Source organism: Setaria italica, chromosome III (assembly GCF_000263155.2).
Source record: "Setaria italica strain Yugu1 chromosome III, Setaria_italica_v2.0, whole genome shotgun sequence".
NCBI classification, from domain to species: Eukaryota; Viridiplantae; Streptophyta; class Magnoliopsida; order Poales; family Poaceae; genus Setaria; species Setaria italica.
In genome coordinates this window covers 50,238,178-50,265,703 of record NC_028452.1, presented here as the reverse complement: position 1 = coordinate 50,265,703, position 27,526 = coordinate 50,238,178, and the positions used below count along the sequence as shown (strand labels likewise).

General features: G+C 45.7%; 4 protein-coding genes across 8 annotated transcripts; 2 read left to right on the top strand and 2 right to left on the bottom strand.

Annotated features, from left to right (window-relative positions):
* Positions 1–7,766: 7,766 nt before the first annotated feature.
* On the bottom strand, positions 7,767–8,857 carry LOC101778911. Its single transcript, XM_004963249.2, has one exon. It carries the CDS (start codon positions 8,464–8,466, stop codon positions 7,993–7,995), a length of 474 nt encoding a protein of 157 aa, XP_004963306.1. The 5' UTR covers positions 8,467–8,857; the 3' UTR covers positions 7,767–7,992.
* A 3,142-nt stretch (positions 8,858–11,999) lies between these two features.
* LOC101778504 (NADPH-dependent 1-acyldihydroxyacetone phosphate reductase) lies at positions 12,000–13,686 on the top strand. The gene has a single exon (XM_004963248.3). It carries the CDS (start codon positions 12,440–12,442, stop codon positions 13,367–13,369), a length of 930 nt encoding a protein of 309 aa, XP_004963305.1. The 5' UTR covers positions 12,000–12,439; the 3' UTR covers positions 13,370–13,686.
* A 4,168-nt stretch (positions 13,687–17,854) lies between these two features.
* Positions 17,855–23,083, top strand: LOC101777558 (CSC1-like protein RXW8). Of its 5 annotated transcripts, none has more exons than XM_022825394.1 (12): positions 17,855–17,950; positions 18,190–18,258; positions 19,072–19,422; positions 19,552–19,698; positions 19,954–20,017; positions 20,109–20,318; positions 20,623–20,814; positions 20,903–21,201; positions 21,336–21,615; positions 21,746–22,021; positions 22,106–22,339; positions 22,454–23,083. In XM_022825394.1, exons 3-12 carry the CDS (start codon positions 19,142–19,144, stop codon positions 22,760–22,762), a joined length of 2,292 nt encoding a protein of 763 aa, XP_022681129.1. In that variant the 5' UTR covers positions 17,855–17,950; positions 18,190–18,258; positions 19,072–19,141; the 3' UTR covers positions 22,763–23,083. The 5 variants fall into 5 exon arrangements, with proteins under 5 accessions (XP_022681129.1, XP_012700406.1, XP_004963304.1 ...); XM_012844952.2 differs by having other exon boundaries at positions 19,063–19,422; XM_004963247.3 differs by having other exon boundaries at positions 17,856–18,088.
* Positions 23,084–24,764: 1,681 nt separating this feature from the next.
* On the bottom strand, positions 24,765–25,729 carry LOC101761215 (transcription factor RAX1). The gene has a single exon (XM_004964172.3). The coding sequence runs from the start codon at positions 25,719–25,721 to the stop codon at positions 24,930–24,932; it is 792 nt and encodes a 263-aa protein (XP_004964229.2). The 5' UTR covers positions 25,722–25,729; the 3' UTR covers positions 24,765–24,929.
* Between the last annotated feature and the right edge of the window lie 1,797 nt (positions 25,730–27,526).

The following is a 27,526-nucleotide window of genomic DNA, read 5'->3' as shown; positions in this document are numbered from 1 at the left end:
TTAGCTACCGCCTCCCTCCCCTTCCTTCCCTTCTTTTACTCGCGATTCCCTGCCGCCGCCGCCGCAACACATCTAGGGCTTCGAGAGGGTGAGGTTAGGGTCACGGCGAGATGGAGAGAGTTCAGGTCAAGCTAGTGGAGGAGGTGGCGGGTGACGGCGACATGCGCGGCGTCGCACATAAGCGCCACCGCAAGCACGAGGTACCCAAGAAGGAGGAGAGGACGAAGAAGCACAAGGGACCCAAGAAGGAGGAGGAGAGGACGAAGAAGCCCAAGGGACACAAGAAGGAGGAGAGGACGAAGCAGTACAAGGGACCCAAGGAGGAGGAGGAGGAGGAGAGGACGAAGAAGCCCAAGGGGCCCAAGAAGGAGGAGAGGACGAAGCAGCACAAGCGCAACTTGGCGATGAAGCTCAACGGCGACGAGGCGTTGAAGCTCAAGGGCGACGAGGTGATGGCGAAGCTGATGGGCGCCGGATCCGAGCAGGAAGGTGGGAAGAGGAGGAAGACGTTGCGGTTGAGCCAGGAGCTCCTGGAGTACCTACGGACCAAGGAAGTGATGGGCTTCATAGCGACCGAGATGCCTCGCCCCGTCTGGCCAAACATCTCAGGAGAATTGTTCGACCAGAAGCTCAAAGAAGAAATAGCCGCTCAATTTAAGGAGAACAGAGAATTCGACGCCTACGTCCTCTACCAGTACCGCACCAAGGGCTACGCGGAGATCGATCTCACCGACGACGAGGAGGACGAGGAGGAGGTGTAGGATCGTCTGCTTGTGGTAAAGAGTTAATAATTTATTTGCGACCTGTGTCTCCTTAAGTTGTAATAGTATCTTGTGCTCTTTATTATGATGTAATCATGCATCGCATCCTGGTGTCATTCTTCTGATATTATCACATCTTGCTACTTGTGATTCTATCAGATGTAACTGAGCGTGAGCTTGCTTCTGTTGGAATGAATGGGATTGCAGTTGTGACTGGAATACTAGTCTTAGCTCAGATACTGAACCTGAATGCACTTTGCTACTCTGGATTTCTCAGTTTGTGCTCCTGCTAATCAATAAGGAATGTTAACTGTTTTATGTCATTATCCTTTCAATTATGAGTTTGTGTGATCCAATTATACAATGGGAAACATTTCACTTAGATCACCTCATGTGTATCTCCATGCTGAGTAGCTTCTTCTACAACGCTGCTTTTCACCTGCTCTTCAATTTTTGTCCGTCAATTGTTGTATTCATCTATTATTCACTTTTATTCTAATAATAAAATACCCCTAAGTGTGAATCTTCAGCTATGTTGTCTTTTAGTACGTCAAGGTACAAGTACAATGCCATTGCAGAGAACCTCAAATTCTGCTATTTCCATTTTCCTGGCTGAATTATTGTTCCTTTTTCAGGTCGTCTGGTTCCTGTCTTATGAATTGTGCCTTCAATATGAAAGTCAATAAGGTAGTGATATATGTCAGAAGAACTAAAGTCAGAATTGTGAGATTATTTTCAGGCAGACGCACGCCCTTATACTAACTTCCTACTTTGCAATTTTTACAGGGTTGTAATTTTGGTTAGCAAGAAATGCTCTAAGAATACTATATAATTCATACCTGCCCATGGTAAAGTCATAACGATCAATGATGCTAGAACCTTCTAATATTGAGATTACTAAAGAGAATTGTAATTCAATGGTGACTGAAGATAGGTTTCTTTGGTTTTATGTTATTCTTATAGCACCATGACACAAATTTCAGCTATATTTTACTGAACCTGTGAGGGCTAATCAGAATAACCAATAGTGAAGTTCAAGCACCAAGTGAAAATAGGAGGGTGTTCTAGCTTTGACCGTTGGTAGACGTGTATTTCTCACATATTCATTAGTTTATACTGCACAAATGGACTTGCAGTTGCAGGCACTGTTCTTGGCTTGCATTAATTGGTTATCCGTTTGCTACTCCTTCCCTGCTCGGCTAAAACATATCATTTGGAGTATTTTCCCCATTGTGTACTCAGAGCAGCATGGATTCTATGCTTAAAAAAGATTTACAGACTTTTGTATTATTTGAGACTGACTTCTTTAACACGAAAAATGTGGATGTTTGGAACAATATTTTCTTTTCGGACGATGCCATGATCTCATTCTGCATGCTTATGATTTTTAAGCAGAGCTGTTTAGTGTATGAGTGAATTAATAATACTTTCATATTAGTTTGATGAATTAGCAACAGCTATTCTGATAAAGTGAGATATACAAGTATGGTTTTCTTTTCCTTCCTCTTGTTTGTGTTTTCCGGAGCATTTCAGCATCTCCGCCTCCGGATATCATGAAGCCTTTCTCATGGCATATCTACTAGTGATTGGCGCGCGTCCACAAGTGCATCTACATAATTACATGTTGATGCATCGTGTAAACGGATGGAAAATTGATGAAAACGTATTAGATACGCACAAGGTGGTACATACAATACATATGGTATTGTTCTAGATAATTTGGGGCTACTAAGTTAAATAGTAATTGATTGTGAATAGCACAGATAATTAACAAGATTACAAAGTTTGATGGTAGTTGATTCTGAACAGGCTAACAAGGAGAGAGGTAGTTCACAACGTAATTAGCTAGGAGGTAGCTTTCAGGTCCATTATTGTCGGATTTAGGGGCTAACAGTCCACCAGGAGGTTATCCAAGTGGTTGATTTGTAGGCAAAGGAGATCGTGAGACTAAGAACTCAAAGGTAATCATGAGAACACAAGGGTTTAGATAGGTTCGGGCCTCCGGAGAGTAATACCCTACGTCCTGTGTTTTAGTAAATTGTATTGACGACATAGGGTTACAATCGGATAGGATCTAATCCTAGTCAGTTGTTACAAGGAAATCTATCTAAATCGGTTTACAACATATATCTCGCAATATCTGGGATGATTTGGTTTGCCCGACCTTCTTGACTTGCACTCCAAGTATCTTCATGTCCTTAGCCCGCACGCCCTGATTGGACGAGCCTACTTATCAGGCCGGCCAATATACTGGTCGGTGGGGATTCGTGGATGCTCGTATCCCTCAATTATTGAAATGATAGTGTTGATAACATGGAGAAAATCAGTGTAGGCATCGTATCATAGATGCATTTTCTTGTAACTTACTAAAACATCTCGAGTCAACAAACCTGCCTTGAAACATACTATTGATATATTTTGTTGCATCTTATTGCTTCCGCAAAACCAGAAATGACCAATGCATAAAAGGCGCTAGCTGCAAACCGCACTCATAGGCAATGTTCAATTATGGAACTAAAATTGATTGTGGAAGCATTATAAATCCAAAACTAATATAATCCTCTTGTAGAAATGTAAAATAACATCAGCCCTAAGAAGCTATTTTTCTTTGGAAAGGGGTATACATTGGTTAGCACGACTTGTATGGTATTATATCATTCTAATACAATTCATAGCAAGAGCTGAATCAGAGGAACTTGCACATTTGGTTTTAGACAGAGCTTTGCCTAACCTCGCTTTGCCAGGCAAGGCTTGCCTTGCCCGTGGAGGAGAGCTGTTCCAGCTCGCTTGCTTCAACAAACAAAACTTGCTTGCACGGGCCCCTCGTAGTACGTCAAGCAAACCAAACTTATTTGCTGCTCCGACTACGAGCAAGGCGAGGCGAGGCTTGCCACTGGATCCAAACGCGCCCAAAATAGGCATACTGAAATAAGCAGGGATGATGTGGAAAAAGACATATGAAGAAAACAAATGATCACTTTACTGAATGTAGAAGAGCTTCAGTTGAGAGGATCTTTTCAGCTATGTCTGTTATAAAGACAGATTTGCGTAACAAAATGGATGATGAATGGCTAAGTGATTTGATGATATGCTACACCGAGAAGGAGATATTTAGAAGCATTAGTAATGAATAAAAATCATAAAACGGTTTGAAGAGATGAAAAAACGTCGCATGGTAGTGCCTAAAACAATATAGCGGTATGCTTTATTCTCTTCTTACTTTGAGAGTTTAGAATATTTAAGTTAGTGTTTGCCTGGTCACTAATTCATTTATTCATTTGTTGTGTGTAGATTGCTCCTCAAGAAGAATAAGGTGCATCACAATGGATGTCGCATGTCATCTACTTCATTCCATATGGACTAATTCAAATTGCATATTTTACTTGTCCTTGTGATGTACTTTGAGTTATCATCTATATTTCTCTTTAAAACTGCTTTAAATTACAATGTTGGTCTTGTATGGGATATGATGAAACTTAGATTATCACGTTGTCATGTTGATCCAGCGCTCTTATATGTTCAGCGCCCCCCCCCCCCTATTTTTTTTTCTAGATTCGACACTGGGCCTATGTTTGGTTCTAAATTTTTGTTAGGTCTCCTGACCACCAAACATTATTGCTCTTGCAGTTGTATCAAATATTTTTTTATCAAGAAAAAGCAACATGGAAGCCATGGTAGAGAAACAATAACATGAATAGAAATTTTTCGACAACCAGGGGCCCATGCCACATATACCTCACTAGGATGAGTGGCGCGCTTCGCTGCACCCATGAAGTTATGAAGCCTGAATTGATGATTAGGCTTGCGCTGATTCTGTCTAGCATGTGCGGCCGTAGCACAAGCTAACAGTAGCAAATATACACATGGATTCAGCTAAGGTTGTAGAATAGACCGATGAATTATTTCATACAAAAATAATGTGGATTTCTTTGCTATGTCCGATGATCTTTTGATAGGGTCCTGCCTTGGACTTTGGTACAAATGTAGTTTACGAAAAAAGAAGAATAGAAATAAACATGATGAACTACTAATCTACTATTTTAGAGTCCACAGTGTTGTAGTTTGGAGTTCATCCGCATTACTGTTGAACTCCATGCACCGTGTAAACACTATGGAATGAATGATTGTTCCCCCTATGCCCCAACCTAATATGACTACTCCATGCATTATTAAGGAATGACAGAGTTCCCCACAAGCTACTCAACTGTTTACCATGCCATATGCATTGTGCGACCTTGTCATGTCAGACAATGCAGTCATGGATCTGTTTCCATCGGCTGACCTGTTATGCCTTTATTCTGGAGGGCACTACTCCTCTGGTCGCAAGGAGCTTTACTTGTTCTACGAGTCAGCATCAGGTTACACACTCTTCCGCGTGTATGACCGTGTTGCTGCCCTTGCTTCCATTGACTGGGAGAGTTTCAAGATGTGTGTTAGCCTAACAGTCTACTACCCATTCCCCTCTCCTACTGATGCACTTGACTAGTACAGTGCGATTACTAAAGTTTCTCCTCCTCCCAGCCTAAAAAAAACCTCCTCCCTGCCTTTCGATATACATTGTTTTGATATGGGTATTGCATATTTCTTTTGGTAGGGAGTATGACTAAGAAGCTTAAGACCTTTTTAGATGTGTACTTGCCCCACCCTGAGGATGGAAGCAGTTTCGCCTTGGTGTCGCTTCTTCTTGGTAAGTTCATCAAGAGAGAAACAGGCATCCGCTGCTGGTGCAAGAATTTCGTCTAGAAGCTGCTCCATGGTGTTCGTCTATACTTCCACTTCATCAAGGGGTCAAGGTAACATCTTTTTCAGGTTGAAATTCTGCATGGTCAATGTGTTTGTGACTTATATGCTAAAGCTGGTTGTGCCGTGGTTTGTAGGAGTTAGTTTTGGAGAAGACCAAGACCCACCCGACGTATAGCTATATCATGCAACATCTAAATTTTGAGCTAACAATTGGTACTTGTTGAATCAGCTGCATCATCATTTTAATTTGGGTCACATTTAAGTTTTACAACATACAAAGTATATGTATCCACTTTTATAAGGTTCTAAGTAATGCCGTGGTTTGTAGGAGTCAATTTTGGAGAAGATCTAAACCCACCCGGCGTATAGCTACATCATGCAACATCTAAATTCTGAGCTAACAATTAACACTTGTTGTATGGTTTCTGACTCACTGACTTAGTAATCATCATTATAATTTGGGTCATATTTTAACTTTTTGCAACATACAAACTATACGTATCCAATTTCATAAAGTTCTAAGTAAAATAGCAACAGATGGAGATGTTTCCATTTATTCTTCAAGAACCATAACTTTTGACACATATATATACTAGTTGAAAAGGTGGGTTGTGCAATCGTTGGTCACATGTTAAGAGACTTCTCCGGACTGCTGATTTTTTGCTCCGGACTGCTGATTTTTTAATTATCAAGAGATATTTGTTAATCAAGAGATATTTGTTAGAGCGGATGTTTCTGCTCTGGACTGCTGATTTTTTTAATTAATCAAGTGATATTTGTTAGAGCGTCCGGAGCGGCAGCAGCGTGTCCGGCTCCGGCAGGCGCCGCTGGAGCGGTGGACGCGGGCGCCGCCGACCGCGTGGCACGACATGACGGACGAGGAGCTTCTCTGGGTGGCGTCGTGGCGGCCGACGAGGACCGGTCGGTACCCGTACCGTCGGGTGCCCAAGGTGGCCTTCCTGTTCCTCACGCGCGGCCCGCTGCCGCTCGCGCCGCTCTGGGAGAGGTTCTTCGCCGGCGCCACCAGGGAGCTCTACTCCATCTACGTGCACGCGATGCCCGGGTACCACCGCCCTGACGACTTCCCGCCGTCGTCGCCCTTCCACCGCTGCCAGGTGCCCAGCCAGGTGGTCGGGTGGGGCGAGGCGAGCATGGTCGACGCGGAGCGGCGGCTGCTAGCGAACGCGCTGCTGGACCCTGCCAACGAGCGCTTCGTGCAAATTTAGATGCAAATTTAAGGGATTATTGTAAGTTATTTTTTAAGTATTGGTGGTGGGTAATTTAGTTGCAAATTTATGATATTATTTTAAAATATATTTATAATAGTAGAAGTGGGTAATTTTGATAAAGATAGGGGTTACTTTAGTTTATTTTATACAATGGCAGAGGTGGGTAATTTAGATATATATTTAGGGGGTTACTTTAGGCATCTTCATAATGGCATAGGTGGATAATTTTTTAGAAAATATAATAGATCCAATAGATATGATGATTTAAATCTTGATTGATGGCCAGATGTTTTGTTTTTTTAAAAAAAATTAGAATTTCTTTCTTTTTCTAGAATGTCCACCTAGGATTCTAGGTGGCTCTACCTGGAGGCTTCAAAAGGAGTCTCCAATTAGTAATAGTAGTAAGATGCCACCATCCCTCACTTCCTTTGGCTCATCCACAAGGATCGTCTCCCCTCGGCAGCTCATCTCCATCACCGCCACATAGTTGAGTCCCCGATGTGTGCATACTGTGGGCATCTTGAGACCCAGCACCACATCCTCCTGGGCTGCCCGACAAGTTTGGCGTGCGGTTGGGTGGTTTACTGCCCCTCACTTGCCATACGTCCAAGAGTTATGGGAATTGCCTGAGCTGCCCGATCAAGCATCGCCACGGCCATCATCACCGCCATTCTCTGGAACATTTGGAAGGCCAGGAACTCTTGGGTCTTCGACACTGCCTTCTACTCCACCGAGCAAACCTTGCGGAACATTGTTGCTGATCTTCAACTCTGGGAACGCCGCCGGTTGATTCTGACCTTCTACGAATGTGGCTGCAACAGTTTCATGTAGCGTAGTGCTTGTGCTTTGTACTCTCTTCCACCCTACAATCACAAATCCTGTATACAAAACCTAGTATATCAATGAAAATGTTCAGGCCAGCTTCTTGCCTGCCGTAGCCCCCTCAAAAAAAAAAAAAAAAAAAAAAACTGGCACTCAGCCATAGCACACCGGATGCATTCATTCGCTGTCAAGAGCTATGGTAACCGATCCGTGACAAAAGAAAAGGAGACATCTTCTCACATAACAGGCATGATCCAACTCGTATAATCTGAAACTAACAGGAAGAGATCAGATTGCAAATATGTATCTTTTTCACAAATGATTCTTCCCTCACTCACACACATAAAAGCCTCGCTAATTCAAGCTTCACACTTGACCAACAAAAGTAGCAAGTGACTACGAAGAAGAGGCGATGGATGAACTGGCCGGTCGATGGATTAAGCATCTCTAGTAGGATCCGGCTCCGGCCGTTTGGCCACCTTCACCATGCTCTGCTCCACGGCTCCGGTGGAGCTCTTGCAGGAGAGCCCAAGGCCGGACCACGTGAACCGCCGCCGGCCCTTGGCCTCCCCCCTCGCCGCGCCGCCGCCGTCCTTCCCGCCCCTCCTGCCGCTGCTCTTGGTGCACGCCAGGTACGCGGCCAGGAACGGGTCGTCCTCCGGCCGGACGGCGCGCGCTCTCGACGACAAGCTCCTCGTCGCCAGCGCGGGCGCCGGCGCCGGCGCCCGCCCCGGCGGCGGCGGCACGGAGAGCAGCCGCGCTGGTGGTTGCTGTGGCGCCTTCTTCGGGCTCCCCGGCGGCACGTCGCGGCGCGCTCCCGCTTCCGCGGCCGCCGTCGCCTTGACCACCGGCTCCCATGAGAAGACCACGGCTGCCGCCGGCACCAGCACGGCTTCCTCCTCCTGCCCCATGCCGATCGAACTCCTTGGCGCGCACGCAAAGACACTGGCCGCGACCAATCGATATGGATCGGCTTCGCTTTCTGCCTCTGTGTGTTTCTTGGCGTGATGAGAAGACGAAGACGAAGACGAAGAATAGACGGTGGTTGGCGCTCAAGTAGGGGAGGTTAGCAGTGGCATTTAGCGCTAGCGCTAGTGGTGGTGGTCATGGCAGGCGTCGTCTGCGTTCTCTTCTCCCTGCACGCACGACAAGCGTGTGACCAAATGGTGTTTATCCTCGAGCGGTTACGGGTTAGGAGTCAATTAGTAGCTCTCTATGTTGCGTGGAAGGCTAATAATGGTCATGTCATGGACATGGAGAATTGGAGATGGTTTGCACAAGTGTTTCTTCTTCAATTCCCCTTGGGAATATATAGCTATAGCTAGGGACCGTATTCGTATGGAGACGGATACGGTATAATAGTATAGGGGAGTAGCTGGAAATGGAAAAAGAAATACAAGAGGGCAAGGAATAATGGTTGCAGGGAATTGAAGTTTGTTAGGGTGGATGGGCTTTCAACAGTGATGGCTTGACCACTCTCTCCTCCTTTTCTTAATAATAATGTCCGTTTGTATCTTCTGCATATTTATATTTTTTTTTTTGGCTCTGGGAGGCAACAAACATATGCAAATTGTGGAGAAGAACATACTGGCGGCTGCAGGGATTTAATCTGTTTTCTATGCCTGATAAAAGAATGCGGGTTGGCATATGTGATCACCCACACATCAATCCTAGGAAAATGAAATGGAATTGGTTCCCAAAATTTTGACTTTGTCCTATTGAATATATACTGACTTGGATAGGGGCAAATGCAAAGGTTATACATACGAAAGGGCAAAGGAAGAATGCAAGAGTCAAAGCACAAACCATGACTTTCTACGCATGCAAATCGACAAAAATAGATTTTTAGTGCGAAATGGTGAGTGAGATCACAGAGAGAATGTTGAAAACGTAATTGTCTAACGGAATATGCACGCCAAACCTGACAAACAGAGCATCTGGAAGACCAACTAGTTACCTACCAGTTACTACCATGTGGATTGTAGAACCTACTCCCCCCATTGTATTTCCTCTTAGCACAATAACCAAGGAAAACAATCTTAGAGCCTGTTTGTTTCCACCCTCCTAAAACTTTAGCTCCTAAAAAGTGACTAAAATGTGACTAAAGTGCCAAACATTCCTCCTAAAAAGTGACTAAAATCTTTTAGGAGCCTCAAAAATTTTAGTCCCCCCACCCCTCCTAAAGCCTCCTAAAACCATATCTGGACTCCCACTACCCCTCATTTATTGCCCTCTCACTCCCGCCGCCCGACTCCCGCCGCCCGCCGCCGCCGCCCATCTCCCGCCGCCCGCCGCCGCCGCGCATCTCCCGCCGCCACCCAGCACCCTCAACACACCCACGCACACAGGCACGAGCCGGCAACGCCTGGCCGGCCGTAGCCTTGGCTGGCGGCGGGGAATGGCAAGGCGTGGCCGGTGATGGGCGCAGGAGCACCGGGGCTTCACCACGACCCCGTTTTGGCTGCTTGTTGGGACGAGGAGACCGGGGAGGTGGTGTTCGGCGGCGGCGCCTGAGCTTGGGCCGGCGGCAATGGCGGCCGCGGGATCTGACATCCCCGGGGCCAGGAGCTACGGCGGCGGACAAGGAGTGGTCGAGGGGGAAGAGGAGGGGGTGAGGAAGCCGTGGGAGGCGGCGATTTGAAGATGGTGGAGCGGAGGTCGGGGATTTGGCCGGCGGACGGGCTCTACTCAGCTCGGTGTTTCCTCGGCTGGAGGAGGAAGAAGAGATGAGTGACAGGGTAGCGGGTTGGTGGGGAGAGGTGCATCTTGGGTATTTTAGCACTTTATTATTGCCTTTAGTCACTTTTAGGAGGTGGAACCAAACATACTTTTAGGAGGTGCCTAAAAACTGCCTAAAAACTTTTAGGAGCTAAAATTTTAGGAGGGTGGAAACAAACAGGCCCTTACATATCATCATACTTATCATCCATTTAACTATGCCATTAATCAGTCCTCGTAAACAATCAATTCATTAAGGCCTAGATTTTTTGATGCTCATGTAGCCAATCTCAGTTGAACACGCATCAGACTCGAGACAGCCATTAAGCATGGTGTCTTCAACAATCTAGCTCTAAGCTAGTAGAACTAATTTTTTATTAATTGAACAGTGCAAAAGACAAGAGATTAGTTAGGAAAGAAGAGATAACCTTGCTCATTTCCCAATGCTCACTGCACAATATTCAAGATTGGCTGAATTCATCTGCTTAGAGCTAGTGCTAGCTCATATCATTGGAGACGCTCTAAGTGGATGGATAGTTGGACTGAAATAAGATTATCAAAAGAGAATTTTTCAGATTTGAAAATATACCTATCAAAATAGAACGGAGTGAGTGGTATTGTTCGAAATGTCTGAACGAGAAGATTATAGATGTATATTGCCACGCTAACTGCACTGGATTTTACGTTCTTTCGATATAAGGTGGTAGAGGTTGCTAGATGTTATTGGTGAAAAGGAATAAGGGTAACACTATTTTACATTCATTAGTTTTTTGGATGGAGGAACAAACACACACATGTATTAGGGGAAATAATCATATGGGCGCAGGCAGCTAGTTCAGACAGTAGCCATCAAGGAGTTAGGAAATCCTTCTCATGTACTGTGATAGGACATTAAGATATGCCAAACCGGCTACGTTGACCGCTAGTGGCATCCATCCAAAAGGATCATCATCACCAATTGGGCAGACTACAAATACGGATTAGAATAGCTGCACCTGATTACAAATTGAACAATCCTACGTACAATTCTTTAGCAATTTGGCGTATTAATAAACATGTAAAAAAAGACAATGTTATCTTATCGCGCGGAGGAATTTAGCCGCCATAAATCTGAATGGTATAGACTTGAATAATCTGACCATGATACAGAGGACAGGGATGTCTTGCTGTGACGATGAATTCCAGTTTGTTATTAGTCTTAAAACTAGTCGTACATGACTGTTCCAATGACGTGATAAAATGAGCTTCTGCTGTGTTGCAAAATTCTAGTCTCTGACGAGATGTAGCGTCGTACAATAATACATGTGGTATTTGAAGATCAATTGTGTCGTCGGAATGTTTGACTGGACTTGTTCAGCAAAACTTTACAATGAAGCTTCTTTCTAATTTCCGATGATTTGTAGTACAGGTAGGTTTTACCAGAAAATGACTGAAACGATGAACAAGACGTTTGGTTTCTGCTTTTATCCATCTTTGTCTGATCCTTAGCAATCTCTGTCGTCGTTGTGCTAGTCCTGAATTATTGGGCTGCCTGCACATCAAGGAACAGTGATGGTCCAAGCAGCATGTCCATCTCTGGCTGCTTGCTACTGTTCTCTCTCTCTCTCTTTCTTTCTTTCTTTGTTTTTTTTTAGAAAAAGAGACTGCTTTGCTAGCAAGTACTGGTTGCTGAACACTGATCCGACCGAGCAACAGTGGCAGGATCAAAGCACTTGTGCATGTGGGCATGCTCAATCTTGGACGGATGCCGCGTGCCGATTAGGTCACCAGCTCGATAGCCGACACCATGATTGCTTAAGCACCTCCGGTCCAACGTTGGGCTAGCTTGAGGTAGCTTTGCAGCCTTGGAAGGTCGCCGGATCCCAACGGCCGGCCGGCGCGGAAGATCGCCGGAGCAACAAGAAAAAAAAGGGTAACCACCAGGCACACCGGCCGGAGCCCACAAGACGACGACGACATCAACACGATCACCAGTTAATCCGTAGTAGTGCTTAGTATATGCAGGCCTCCAAGGGAAAGGCGCCAAGAGTGATCGCATATCCCTCGTGCATATTCCCCGTCTGAATCCTCCTGACGGACATCCCAAACACAACATAAACAATGCACCAATCGTCTCTCGTTCACGCGTATATATTGGATGAACGCTCGATTCGACGATGCATGTAGATGCCGCAGCAGGCCATGGCCGTGGCGAACGACGACGCTGGTCCTACTGCTATCAATGATAAAGTCGTCGCCGGCGACGGCGAGGAGGCAAAGGAGCAGCAGCCGGTGGTGCTGATCACGGGGTGCGCCAAGGGCGGCATCGGGTACGAGTACTGCCACGCCTTCTCCGCGCTGGGCTGCCGCGTGGTCGCCACCGACATCCCCGACCGCGTCCCCGACCTCGCGGGCGCGGCGGCGGCCACGGTGCTCCCCCTCGACGTGACCTCGGACGCGAGCGTGGCCAACGCCGTGCGGCGCGTGCTGTCCGAGCACGGGCGCATCGACGTGCTGGTGAACAACGCCGGGGTCGGGTGCACGGGCCCGCTGGCGGAGCTCCCCGCGGAGTCCGTCCGGCGCGCCATGGACGTGAACTTCCTTGGCCAGGTCCGGATGGTGCGCGCCGTGGCGCCGCACATGGTCGCCCGCCGCTCGGGGCGCGTGGTGAACGTGGGCAGCGTGGTGGGCACCGCCGCCACGCCGTGGGCGGCGCCCTACTGCGCGTCCAAGGCGGCCGTGCACGCGGCGACGGACGCGCTCCGCCTCGAGCTCCGGCCGTTCGGGGTCCACGTGGTGAAGGTGGTCCCCGGCGCCGTGCGGTCGTCGCTGGGCCACGCCAACGCGGTGGGGCTGGCCCGGCAGGGGCAGTGGCGGATGTACGGGGAGTTCGCGGCGGCGATCGAGGAGCGAGCGGCGGCGTCGCAGGCGGGGAGGGCGACGGACGCGGGGGTGTTCGCGAGGCACGTGGCGAGGAGGGTGATGGGCGCGCGGCCGCCGAGGGAGATCGTGTACGGTCACATGACGATGCTGTTCGCCGCGCTGGCGGTGGCGCCCGGGTGGGCGCGCGACGCCTTCTTCGCCAGGCGCTTCGGACTCAACAGGAAGATACACTGAGTGAGTGAGTGAGCAATGGCGGGTGGTGTTGTTTTTGGTTGGACTGGACGAGGACGACGACGAAGCGAATAAATTGGTCCGTGACGGCCCAAGTTTACTACAGTACCCTTGTCTTGGGGCCCATTCAGATTGAGTGGGCTGACAGAGATATATATACTACTGAACAAATCATCAAATTGGGCTCCAGCGCGTGCGGCCCACGACGAGCTCTGTGTACGGGCCTCCTAAAAACGAAACAAATTTTTGAGCAGCGTAGACACCTCGCATTTTCAGGGCCCAGTAAATGGCATACCACGATACATTTTCCTTGCTTTAAACACCCTGTGCTGTGTCCTGCTGGGATTGGAGGAGTTCCGTTTTGAGCATTGTTCATGACGTTTGGAACAGAGAATGGAGCAAATTCTTTGCCTACCATTTGCATGCATGTGTCCTGGCCGGCCGGTGAGTCATGCAAATGGGTTCGACCATACACGCATGGATCATCAGTGCAAATGCATTGCAACCTGGTCAGACTTGTTAATTGACGATCGCCTGTGCAGATGGCGACGTCTAACCACTCCATCATGCTGTATCACAGACACATAATTCACAGGTTACGCATGCTTAATTTGCAGGGAGCCGCCATATTATTTTCCAGGATTTAACAATTTTGTATATCATGAGTAGTACTAGCAGGTTATTTTAGCTTTTCTAAATATATAAATATATAGGAAATCTAAAATCTAAATGAAGCGAGCACGTGGTGTATACCGAAACGAGTCGCAGTGCGTGCTATCTAGACAGCAATCGCACGTGTCCACTGATATATTCTTGTTTTTTTCCTCATCCCGGCTTCAAATACATGCGGTGTACGTACAGTAGGAGTACAAATAAAGAAACGAGTGAATGGATAGCAGTGGAGAAGCGGTCGCTGTCTTTGCATTCCCAGAACTGCAAAACAAAATCAAAATGTTCAGGTCGGCAATTTTACCTGCCGTAGATCCTTTTAAAAAAAAAAGTCGCTGTCTAGTTTGGCCTGGTCGGTGCTGCATCTGCAAATTGCAAGACACACTAGTCAAAAAAGGCGATGATTGTTCTTTGCCAAAAATTAAAACGACGAGTGCCGGGGCTAGCGGCTATTGAACGGGTCAGGAAACGACAAGCGTCGCGGATCACAAACCTTAAATCGGGGGATGTGAACACAAAATTTTTTCCATAGCAAGATTAACGGCAGGCGACGAAAGAATTATATCCAACGCCTAAAAATTGGAAATGGCTGGGCTATAAAACATGAGGAAAAGGCTTAGCACCATACAAGAACATTTCAAAAATGTGATGGGCCGACCAAATGACCGGCATCGGGATATTGATTGGGACAAGCTGCAGCTACCCATCCCTGATCTCAGCATGCTGGCCGAGCCGTTTTAGGAGGAAGAGATAAAGAGGGCGGTATTTGAGCTGCAAACAGACAAAGCTCCTGGACCCGATAGGTTCACAGGGTTATTTTTCAAAACATGCCGGGACTACGTTCAAAAAAAACATGCCGGGACATCATCAAAACTAATACTCCGTATAATTCAAGCGGCAAATACCTTTCACAACCTGAGAAACACGAGTCTACCACTAATAAACACGGCAAATATAATACTTCTCCCCAAAAAAGATGGCACATGATCAGTTACCGATTATCGGCCGATCAGTTTAATCCACTCCTTTGTCAAGATAGTAACAAAACCTCTTGCGATGCGGCTGGCACCCCACATGAAAGACATAATTTTCCCAACATAGAGTGCTTTCATCAAGAAAAAGAAGTATACACGACAACTTTATGATGGTGAGGAACATGGTCAGACGATTCCACCGTACAAGAATACCGGCCCTGTTCTTCATGGGCATAGCAAAGGCCTTCGATTCAGTGTGATGGGATTACCTACTAGCCCTCCTCCTTGAACGCCTTGGATTCCTGCCACGATAGAGAGACTGGGTGCCATTCCTTCTCTACACCTCATCCTCAAGAGTCCTACTAAATGAGGTGCCAAATGGGCCAATCAAGCACGATCGAGGACTCCGACAGGGCGACCCTCTCTCCCTCTTCTTTTTGTCATAGCCATTGAACCGCTAAGAGGCCTACTAGAGCTTGCAACCCGCAAGGCCTAATCAACAAATTGAGGGGAAGAAACCTGAACATAAGAGTGTCCATGTATGCGGATGATACGGCGATCTTCACAAATCTGACAAAGGAAGATGTCAGCGCACTTATAAACCTCCTAACAAGATTCGGAGAAGTTTCGGGATTGAAAACCAACTTTGAAAATTCAAGTATTACCCCAATCAAATGTGATGGCATTGATTTAAACAGTGTGCTAGGTGAATTGCCAACAACAAGGTCTCAATTCCTAGTTAAATACTTAGACCTCCCGAAGACTAAAGAGAGTGCACTATCAACCAATAGTCGACAAGGCCATTAGAAAGCTCACGGCATGGAATGCCAGGAACTTGCACTGGTAGGGCGGCTGACGCTAGTTAAATCAGTGCTAACCGCACAATCGATCTACCTGCTAACAGCTTTAGACGCCCCAAAGGAATTACTTAAAGAAACTGACAGCAAAGAAAAAATTCTTCTAGGCTGGTGCAAGAGCGCTTACAGGTGGAAAATGTAAATTGGTCACGATCAGCGGGACCAAAGCATTCAGGGGACTAGGAATCCTCAATATGCAAAGTTTTTCCCACAGCCTGAGGCTGCGGTGGTTGTGGCAAGAGTGGAAGGCAGGGGACAAGCCCTGGGTTGGTTCGGAAACCCCGTGTAACAAAAAGGACAAACTGCTCTTCGCGGCATGCACATCTATAGCTATTGGGGATGGAGTAAAGACCTCGTTCTAGAACAATGCTTGGTTGAGAGGATAGAGGCCTAGAGATATAGCGCCAAACATTTTTGCAGTCTCAAAAAGGAAAAATCGAATGCTACGTGCTGCGATACAAAATTAGAACTAGATCAGAGACATCAACGGATCAACCTACAACATGAAAGTTTCTCACCCACACACTTTCAAGAATTTGTCACCATTTGGACAACCGTCCAGGACATTAGGCTGACGGAAGGAACACAGGACGCCATCTCATGGAAGCTGGCAGAAGACGGAAACTATACGGCAAAGTCGGCCTCGTATGAGGCGGAAGCTCCACGTACGGTTTTGATAACACGCAATTTGTAGGATCCACAACAATAAACTTTGACACCATTATATGGCAGCCGTGGGCGACGTAGAGCTACAAACTTTTTTCATGGTTAGCAATTCAGGATCGACTCTAGACAGCGGACAGAATGCAGACCAGAGGATGACCAAACCAAGAAATCTGCTTGCTGTGCCACTATGAGCCGGAGACAGCCCTTCACCTATTCGCCGAATGCAGATTCACTAGAAGAATATGGGGAAATACAGCGGCTCGGGCATCCAATCAGGAGATCCACCCTAGAGAATGGCCGCATGCTGACTCGGTGCATCAATGGTGGTCAAGATTAGCGGCATCGACAGGGGTATCGAGGAAAGGGCTACGCATGCTAATAATGCTAGCAACGTTGATAATACGGAAAGAGCGTAATTCCAGAATTTTTGAGCGACGAGAATCAACCAGCGACTCAGTTTTGTCTTGCATTCAGCAGGAGGCAAATAAGTGGATAATGGTAAGAGCAAAACATCTGGCTACCTTGTTCTGTAGAGCTTAGTTATGCTGTTGTATGAGTGCGTGTAATCTGTGTACTGATTTTTGTTTGTTTTTCCCTGTTGGGACCTCTTCTTTTTAATATAATCGCAACTCTTCCGTTTCAAAAAAAAAAAGTATGATCGATCGGTAGCTGCCAGTAATTACGTGCCATCTGTGGTACTTCTTCTTGGGCACGTACTACGCAAGGTAGATAATGACTGCCATTAGCTTCATGCGTAGTAAGCCTCGGGCTATTGTTTTCGTTCACACCTTGCCTTTACCAGCCGGCCAGGCCATTTCTCCTGGTTCATGATGACGTGCCCGAAAACAGCAAGGCAATCATCCAAATTCCAAAGCGAACAGAGTACTAACACTTATCTCTTACTCTAAATTCTTTTTTTTAACACTATCTTCTCTTACGCTAATTCAGACCGATTCTGTTGGCAAGATACCGGAGTACAACGGTATTCCAATCGCAACCGTTGGGGATGTTGAATCCAACGGTTGGTCCAGCGGTCGTCGCTGACCACACGAACGGACAACTGAACGAACAAAGCCAAGCAAGAAGCCGCTGGACGCCTACGTGTCGGCAGCGTGGCGACCCGCGGGCGCTGCGCGTGGGGCCCGCGAACCAACCCGCGCCCACCACGTGCCCCGCCGCCGTCCTGCGCGACCCAGCCTCGTCATTTGCGTAAGCAGCAGAGCTCATTACCTACCTGTATCTAATTAATTAATTGATTAATTAATCCCCGTTTCTTTTTTTTTTCTTAGAGGAGGAAAAGGGGAGAAAAAACAGCAGAGGGGGTGTTCAAACCAAACTGATTAACGCCTGCTGTCTGGCAGGAGGAGGAAGACGAAAAGCGAAGCCGCCCCCCGCCAGAACCCAGGGAGAGAGGCCAGGTTGGTTTGCTTCGGATTCCTCCTCCCAACTCCCCCACCACAAAGAACTCCCTCCCTCCCTCTTCGATTCCTCTCTCTCTCTCTCTCTCCAATCCAGCCGCCTCCTCGCCATTGCCGCGCTCGCGCTCGCTCCTCAAGGTAGGAGGAGGCGTTTCTTCGCTTCAGATTGTTCTTTTTTTTTCTTCTTTTCCGCCCCCCTTTCTCCGTCTGATTCTCGTGGATGCTTAATGCTGTGCTAGGCCTTTTCCCGGAATCGCCACGGCGGTTGCTGCAACGGACACGGACGGCACGGACTTCGCCTTGGATAGGTAACTGAATTTTCTCCTTCTCCTTTACTACTACTACTACTCCGGGGCATTCGCTTGCCTCGCCGAATCCATCCTAGTAGCCCTTCCCCAGCGATAGGTGTTGCTAGTTCGCGCATTTGCTCGCCGCCGGTTGCCCCAACCCCTGCAACTTCTTTCCCCCTCTTCCTCTACTCTAGTTCAGTTCGTCGGAGGTAGGCCGCGCTTCCTGTTCTGTTTTTAATCTGTTGTTATGTTATTATTATTTCAAGCAGTCAGTATTTTTTCTTCTGGAAAAAAAATGTCTCGCGTAAATTGGGGCAATCAATGATTCTGCATCGCGTGCTTGCCTGCCCGGTATCGCTCATGCTCGCACGCAAGATTGTTCCACCAATCAATCGAATCCAATCCAATCCAATCGAATCGAATCTACCACTTGAGTAAAGTATAATCGTCTTGCCCCTCACCCATACATACATCCATCCATCTTACGACGTTGACGTTTCTCTCACATCATATAGTCCATCCTTCATGCCAGTACAAATCCACAACACCAAAAGGCCTGATTTTGGACACGTGAGCTTGGTCTAAACACACAGACCTAACCAACTTCAAGTTGAAATCTTAGCTTCTCAACTTGTACTCCACGAGTATAGTTTTTTTTTAAAAAAAGGAGGGCTATAGGTTTTTCGTTTTCCACAACAAGACATTGGCACTGCTTATGTTCTGCAGGCAGAGTATTATACTATTCTAGACCAAGAGTGCTCTGTTGGTGATGTACAATTGGATTTGTAAATTAGATGTCTTGATAACAATCTCTTCCTGCAGGAACTGCAGCTACCAAGGACTATGCTTCTCTACAGATGACATAAACCGTGTCAGCGTGTGACACGTTTGACACTGGGAGATGAAAATCAGCGCGCTTCTGACCTCCGCGGGCATCAACATCGGCCTCTGTGTGCTCTTCCTGTCGCTCTACTCTGTCCTCAGAAAACAGCCAGCAAATGTCAGGGTCTACTTTGGCCGCAGGATCGCTGAGGAGAATGAACGGCTCCGAGGGGCTTTTATCTTGGAGAGATTTGTCCCGTCGACCGGCTGGATTGTGAAAGCCCTGCAGTGCACTGAGGAAGAGATCTTGGCTGCTGCTGGGTTGGATGCTGTTGTTTTCAATAGAATTCTTGTATTCAGGTACGGTACGCAAAGCTTCCGTTTCACCTCCTCCTTGTTTCCTTTCTCCTCAAACATGCATGATCCTGCATGTGTTTAACCTCAGCAACCAAACTGGCAGACTGATATATTTATTTACATGTTCTACAGCATACGCATCTTCTCCCTTGCTGCCATTCTGTGCGTCTTTGGAATTCTTCCGCTCAACTATTTTGGACAAGATATCAAGCATGTTCGAATTCCTTCGGAATCACTGGATATATTTACAATCGGGAATGTGGAAGTGAGATCAAGATGGTAAGCCGAACAAAGTATTTTCAATTTTATTTTAACAAGTGATATCACCAATTGCTGAAATGTTGTGTTTTTGTATTATATGCTGTATTAAATCTTACTGGCATTTCAATAGTGTTTTCTGCCCTTGGCAATATTCTGTGTTGATTAATCTACCATGATTCTTCACTTCTTTAGACCTTGAGGAATGAGCATTGTACAATAGAGCAAAGTGCATGATTTGACTGATGTTCACTTTATATTCTGGTTTCATTGCAGGCTCTGGGTCCATTGTGTAGCCCTGTACATAATTTCTGGAGTAGCTTGTATTCTTCTATACATTGTAAGTTCGTTGCCCATTTGAATGGATGGGATGCTTTATCTCCTTGTAGCTGGAACGCTTCTTGATTATTTGTTTTTTTCCCCTAATTCAGGAGTACAAGCACATTGCCAGGTTGAGGCTCCTTCACCTTACAAGCGCAACACCAAATCCAAGCCACTTTACAGTCCTTGTTCGTGGAATACCAAAGACAGCTAAAGAGTCATGCAGTGAAGTTGTTGACGATTTCTTCACAAAGTATCACTCATCTAGTTATCTCTTCCATCAAGTTGTTTACAAAGTTGGGAAAGTTCAGAAGATAATGGTACTTGATACTCAAACTCATTTCTCTTTTCCTAATGAAGAGCATTTACTATTCTGGGTGAAGTATGACATTGCAGTGTCTGTTGATTAAATTTTCTCATAGATGGATAATGATTATGGCAGATAATGTCAAATTCTACCTGTTGTAGGGCTTATGGCCATATTCCTTGTTATCTCTATTCTTTTATCTTTTGGAATGAATCTGTGAAAAAATGTCCTATTCCTTGAGTTGAATGTTTTTTCGTTATACATATTTGTATTTCACTTTGTGTCTTTGGTGTAACTTTAATCTTTAACTCTGACAGACTGGCGCAAAGAAGGCATATAAGAAGTTCAAACATTTCACCGATGAAACTGTCGATCAGGGATGCAGGTCCATTACTTATCGCTGTTGTCTCTGTGGAGCCTCTTCAAATTCTTTCAAGTTGTTGAACACTGAATGCAAGCAGAATAGGCGGAAACCTGACAATGAATCCAGCTTGAACTTAGATGATGAGGTTAAGCTTGCATACATTTGTTGTTTTGCTCAATTTATCAGTACTTTTGAATTTTAAATTAGTAATTACTATGTGTAACTGGATGCAGGAATGCACAGCTGCTTTTGTATTTTTCAAAACTCGGTATGCCGCACTTGTTGCATCAGAAATACTTCAAACAACTAACCCTATGAAATGGGTTGCTAATCTAGCTCCAGAACCAGAAGATGTCTATTGGTCCAATCTTTGGCTACCCTATAAGCAGCTCTGGGTTCGTCGTATAGCTACACTGCTAGGCTCTATTGTTTTCATGTTCTTATTTCTGGTACCGGTGACATTTATACAAGGATTATCTCAGCTAGAGCAGCTGCAGCAGAGGCTTCCTTTCCTAAGAGGAATATTAAAGAAGTGAGTTGGGCACACCTATTTACTGTGTAAAGGTCATCTTGATAGTGTTTGATGTATACTGTGATCTCATGTCGCTAGATGCTATTCATTTATCTATCTCCAAACTGCACCTATTGACTGTTACCTATGTGCAGGAAATACTACATGACGCAGCTGGTAACTGGATACCTTCCCAGTGTCATACTGCAAATATTTCTGTACACTGTTGCACCAATTATGATGCTATTTTCTACATTGGAGGGTCCTACATCGCACAGTGAAAGGAAGAGGAGTGCATGCTGTAAAGTGCTGTACTTCACAATTTGGAACATATTCTTTGTTACTGTGTTATCTGGTACTGTCATAAGTCAACTGAGTGTGTTATCAAGCCCGAAGGATATTCCTATCCAGCTTGCTAGAGCTGTACCTGGACAGGTAATTCATATATAAGATTTTTATTAAGATACAGAAATTTTCTTGCATGTGGAAAGATACTATATTTGTTCTGTATTTAGTTTTCATCTAACACTTGCTCTGCTATTTTGTGAATATAACTTTATTCCAGGCTACCTTCTTCATCACCTATGTCCTGACCTCAGGATGGGCGAGTTTATCATCTGAACTTATGCAGCTCTTTGGTCTGATATGGAACTTTATAAGGAAATATGTTCTGAGAATGAGAGAAGACACAGAATTTGTTCCCTCGTTTCCCTACCACACAGAAGTACCAAAAGTTCTGTTGTTTGGTCTATTGGGCTTCACATGCTCTGTGCTGGCTCCTCTGATATTACCTTTTCTGTTGGTATACTTTTTCCTTGGTTATGTTGTATACCGCAATCAGGTGAGATGCTTGAAAATTTATTTTCTTATCTACCTCAAATTTGTCCATATAGCATGCTAACGTACTGTTCGTGTTCATTTTCAGTTGCTCAATGTGTATCGAACAAGGTACGACACAGGTGGTTTGTATTGGCCAATTGCACACAACACAGTCATATTCTCTCTTGTGCTCACCCAGGTCATCGGCCTTGGTGTATTTGGTCTTAAAGAATCACCAGTAGCGGCAGGCTTCACCATACCTCTCATCATCCTTACTCTTTTATTTAACCAGTACTGCAGAAACCGGCTTCTTCCATTATTCAGGACTTTCCCTGCACAGGTAATATTAGTTCCTTAATATCATGTGGAGATGTATTTGGGTTTACTAGAGCATAGAAAATAATTGAGGGGCCAGAGTTCTTGTGATATTGACTGCTGCATTATGATTGTGCAGGATCTAATTGACATGGACAGGGAGGATGAACGGTCTGGAAGAATAGATGAAATTCACCACCGACTTCATTCTGCTTACTGCCAGTTCCCTGATACTGAAGATGTACCCTTGGAGAAAATTAAAATTATTGGTGGGGATGAAGAGCAAGGTTGTAGCTCAGGCGAGTCCACTGGCAAAGATACCTGCGTGGATCCCAAAATGGACCTGTCTCACCCAACATTAAAAGGACTCCCAGTTAGCCGTCTCCGGCATGCTGTGAGGTCGATTACTTTCCTCATCAGATTGCAGAAAAGAGGTTTATCTGAATAGAAAATTGGATAATAGTTAGCCGCTAACCCCTTCGCCTGTCCGTTCATATAAATGTACATACTACAGAGGCATACATAGTACAACATCAATCCCTGAGAAAAGAGGGTCAACATAGGAATCTATGAGAGCATCGTTATGGTGCTGAGCAATTTTGGTCTTTTTTAGTTAATGGATGAGCTGTGGCCCTGCATGTTAGTTGTTAGCTGGCAGATCCAGCTGTTGAAACCTTAGCCTTGCACATCGATGTAATGCTCAATGGTTTTCTTGTATGAGATTCATGATGCCAAAATGATCTAGAAATGGTACTGTTCCTCCTCTTCATTGGCCTCTTTGATTGAGCCTGGCTACTTTAGCAACTCTGTTAGCCTTCCAAGTTTCCATGCACCAATTATTTTGAAGTATCGAAGAACTACACTAATTGGTCTTTTGAGCTGTCGTAGCTGTAAACATCTTAGATTGGGACTGCTATCAAATTTATGGTTGTCAAGAAGCATGTGCCATCATTTTTGTACTTTGTGGAGATTGCTAACGTTTAGCATTGAGCTGGTATCTGCATATCTGCAGCTGTTCGGAATCATATTCATGTACCAAACTTCACAGCCACCATCAGCCTAGTCATCAAGATCTCTCAGGGGATCATCTTTTGTTTGTCCTTCACAGAGATGCAGGGCTCACCGATTTGAGTGAATATTTGCTTTGTCTCTGCTGGTGTTCCTGTCCTTTTTATTCACAGTAAACTGCAATCTTTTTTACTGTTCCTTCCTTGAAAGGAAATAATCTTGCTGCTTCTGCCAGTGCATAGGACAAGCAAGGACCTGCCATACCGGGGAACTTACCGGCAGCAACTTGTTTGCTGCTGTCTCCCTCAAATCAATCATGCTATTGATGGAGAGTGGATCTCCATGACTAGTAACCACCTAATTCTAGATGTTTATGAGGTTAATGACAGTGTGCATCTCTAGTTGGTGCAGAAGCCGGAAGTTAAACTTCATCTAAAAAGAGTATCTTTTTAAAAGTGGATTCACACTGTGTGGTTGGTGTTTTTGTTCCCCAGCTTATAGTCAATTGACGCGTGATTTTGTCTTGTGTCTATGGCCTTCTCTTCCACAGTTCCACAGGCTATGTTTGGACCTAGCTTGGTCCGGCAGCAGCCTGCAGTTTGAACCCGGTTTTGTGTTTTTTCAGGCAGCTGCCGCTTGTATTGAAGCACTTGACTGAGGTGCTGTGTGTTTAAATTTGACAAAAGTGCATCTTCCTGATAGTTTGTAACCACACATAGAAAGATAAAAGAGACGTGTAGCATGCTGTTGTGCTTGTGACCATGAAAATTCTATACCAGCTATCAAGCTTGATGAGGAGTGGAGTAGTTGCTGAAGTCAGTGATGACTCATGCATTTCGTGTTTTCTGGATTTCTTGCTCGAGTCTTGGTTCCACCAGGTCCTCCATGGTACGTCATCAGTTCCTGAAGTTTCATTGGGCTACCAGGTCATCGATGGCAACCCTCCATGATTTTGCAGGAGTTCAGGCATGTGACTCAATCGTTAGAGACAGACATACAGTGAACCAGTCGGGAGATTCTCTTGTTAAGAACCTGACGAGCGCGACTAACCGTGCACCTTCAGTGCAAACGAAAACCCAAAATTTTACTGCTGACGCGGATATATATGATGCACATATCTGTAGTAGCTCATCTTTTTGTGATTTTCTTTTCAACAACATAAACATAATCTTTTGGGGTTTGTTTGCATGGTGTCTCATAGCTTGTCACGCGCGCCATGGTAAGTTCACAAAAAAAAAATTGTTAGTAGAGCATAGTTTTTTAGGCGAGTCCTTGTTCCCTACTATAGTTGTTGATGTTTTACCGTAATTTTTCAGCTCTATGTCCTAGTGTCATAGTTTTTCAGCTACATTAGGCAAAGTTTGGCAACAGTAAATCAGCGAAGACTCCGAGTTCTTCACTGTGAATAGGAATTAAACAATGAAAAATAATGCAGTATCATTGATTGTTAATTCGACAACAAATCACAGTGCACCAGTTGACAGAAATTTTTTTGGGTCAACGACCCAGTAGCTGCTAGTTGGATAAACCAGAAGAACACAACAACAAAAACCTCCTCATTCGTTCGTTCCAAAAGCCTCCAAATACGCTTATTTCGCTTACATGGATCACCAGTACAAGTACGGCATTTCTAGATGCTGCTGTAGCACGCTTTCACCAGCATGCTGACAGTATTGATACCAACTCGTCTCAGTCTCCGTGCTGCTCTGAGACAGATCAGAGTGCTCGCCGCCGGTAGTGCCCATGGACCGGAAGATCTCGTCGAGCTCTGTCGCCGCCGCCATTGGTTCACTCGAGTAGCTTGCATCTGCCGGTTGGCTCACGACGGCGGCGCTATTCGTGCTGGCGATCACGTTGTCTGTTGTGCCGCCTCCGGCACCAACGACGCGCATCTGATCAACGCCACCGCCGCCGCCGTAACATGTATATGGCAGGGCAGTCCAAGGCGCCATAGGAGACGCTACTGGAGGTGCCGCATTCCGGCCGACGGCGTTGCACGGCTCGCCTTCGAATGAGAATGAGAGCAGCTTCTTCTTGAGGCGCGTGTTCCAGTAGTTCTTGACGGCGTTGTCGGTCCTGCCCGGCAGGTAGGCGGCGATGAGGGACCACCTGCTGCCGACGGCGGCGTAGAGCGCGCAGATGGCGCGGTCCTCCTCCGGGGAGAAGCCGCCGTGGCGGACGCCCGGGCGGAGGTAGTTGAGCCACCGCAGGCGGCAGCTCTTGCCGCAGCGCCGCAGCCCGGCCTTGCGCGGCAGCGCCATCCAGCCGCCGGCGACGGCGCCGCCGTGCTGCTCGATGTAGGACCGCAGCCGCGCGTCCTCCTCCTCCGACCAGGGACCGCGCTTCACCGCCGCCTTGTCGCAGCACGGCGATCGCCCCATGGATAGGCAGGCTAGCATCAAACTGGTCTGAGGAATGGGAGCGAGTTTCAAGGGCGGCGATCGGTGTGTATATATAGGCTAAGCTAGAGTGGGCATGTGTGTGTACGTTTTGTCGTGTGGAATACCTGCGGCTGGAGTTGGACTGCACCATCGCTTTCGTGTATGCCGAATAATTATTCTCTCATTTTTTTTTAAAATAATCGCTAGTGTGTGCTAATGCATACCAAGATATTGGTACTGCTAGCGGCCGGACGTTCGACCTGAGCATTGTTTGCTCGTTGTCGGACAGTTACCCTTACTTACAATAGTAATCATTTGTTCTTTTATGGCAACATCTAAAAATGTCTTACATGACACAAAAATTTTTTTTGGATGTATGTATATACGAATGTAACAAGGTTTGGAATTTTGGATGAAATTTGGTCCTACCATTTCAGATGAAATTATTCATTCTAATTTTCTTACCGGCCCCTCTGATTTTTCTTATAAAAAAGGATATATTTGGTATGTAATATATACTCCTATGTGACAGAGATGACGCGGCACAAGGTAGCGGAACCACGCGCGCGTTGCACACAGGTTTGAGTGAGTGAGTCATCATTGTTCCTTGTGGATGGAGGGTTGTTAGGCAGCCGGCCAGCCCAATATTGGAGTTCTCCATACGTTTCATTCCATCAATTCAGTGCCTCCGTGGCATCCATCCAACTGTGCATGCCTTGGATTACAGAAAAAGACTGATCATATATGTTCATGACTTGATTTCGATTCTTGCATTGATTGGATGCATCATTTCATGGCGACTTTTCGCGGCATTCATATATGCTTGTAGATCAAGTTCATATCACCAGTACATAGGGCAGGGCAAATTAAATCATGCATTATTCACATGAGCTATATATGCAACTTGAATTTGAATCCACCATTCTCCTGTGTCCAGATAAAACTCTAGATCAAACAGTCGATCAGCATGTGCTTGAAAAATACTGAACATGCATGTTTCCAAGCAGGGATTCTGTTTCCACATGTTCATGCATGTTTCCAAAAATGCATGCATCGAGATCACGCATATACACCAGGAAACAATTCTTCAGCAGACTAAACACTGAAACCGGCCTGCTTTGACTGGAAGACTCATCAACGCCGTGCATGACAGTACGATCGAGATGCATGTATAGTGTATGAAAACGATAGATCAAACAATTAAAATATGTGCTTATTATGATTAGATTTTGCACTACATAAGAAGTAATTATTCATCTGTAGCAATCCATGCTTTGAGTTTCAGTTCAGAAGTAATATTACTATTGGCTCCCCTTAACTAATAAAATTTTGAGTTTCAGCTCCACCCCTGGTTGTCATCGACACTGCCGGCGTGAAGAATTAGCCCACCAACATATGCAAAGTTCACTGGCGACATCTATAATTTCGCAATAATCTCTCGATCTATAAGAGAAATGCTATGTATGTATTAAAAAACAGATGGTACCTACAAATATGTTAAGGAATTATGTGTGAGTCATGTATTTCACCAGTTCATTAGCTTCCCCAACACTTTGAATGGTGATGAAGCTATAATTAATTAATAATATATAACATAGATCATGTGGCTCCACTTGATTTTTAAAATTAAACATATTCGATGATATACTTTGAGTCGAGTGCTTGAATCTCTCAGGAAGAATGTGGACAACCTCTTGCATATGATTAATGACGTCAATTCTGTTAGTGGAGGACATTATTGATCATGGTTGCTGCTTATAAAGTCTTATTATTAGTCCCGGTCGCTGGTTGCTGCAGTCTTTTCCGGTGTGAAGTCTTTTTCG

Bases quoted from the DNA above. Each gene is read 5' to 3' on its own strand.
- LOC101778911 (XM_004963249.2), bottom strand. From the start codon at position 8,466: ATGGGGCAGGAGGAGGAAGCCGTGCTGGTGCCGGCGGCAGCCGTGGTC.
- LOC101778504 (XM_004963248.3), top strand. From the start codon at position 12,440: ATGCCGCAGCAGGCCATGGCCGTGGCGAACGACGACGCTGGTCCTACT.
- LOC101777558 (XM_022825394.1), top strand. From the start codon at position 19,142: ATGAAAATCAGCGCGCTTCTGACCTCCGCGGGCATCAACATCGGCCTC. The intron at 20,018-20,108 runs GTAAGTTCGTTG...CCCCTAATTCAG, and splicing joins CTTGTATTCTTCTATACATT to GAGTACAAGCACATTGCCAG. The intron at 22,340-22,453 runs GTAATATTAGTT...ATGATTGTGCAG, and splicing joins TCAGGACTTTCCCTGCACAG to GATCTAATTGACATGGACAG.
- LOC101761215 (XM_004964172.3), bottom strand. From the start codon at position 25,721: ATGCTAGCCTGCCTATCCATGGGGCGATCGCCGTGCTGCGACAAGGCG.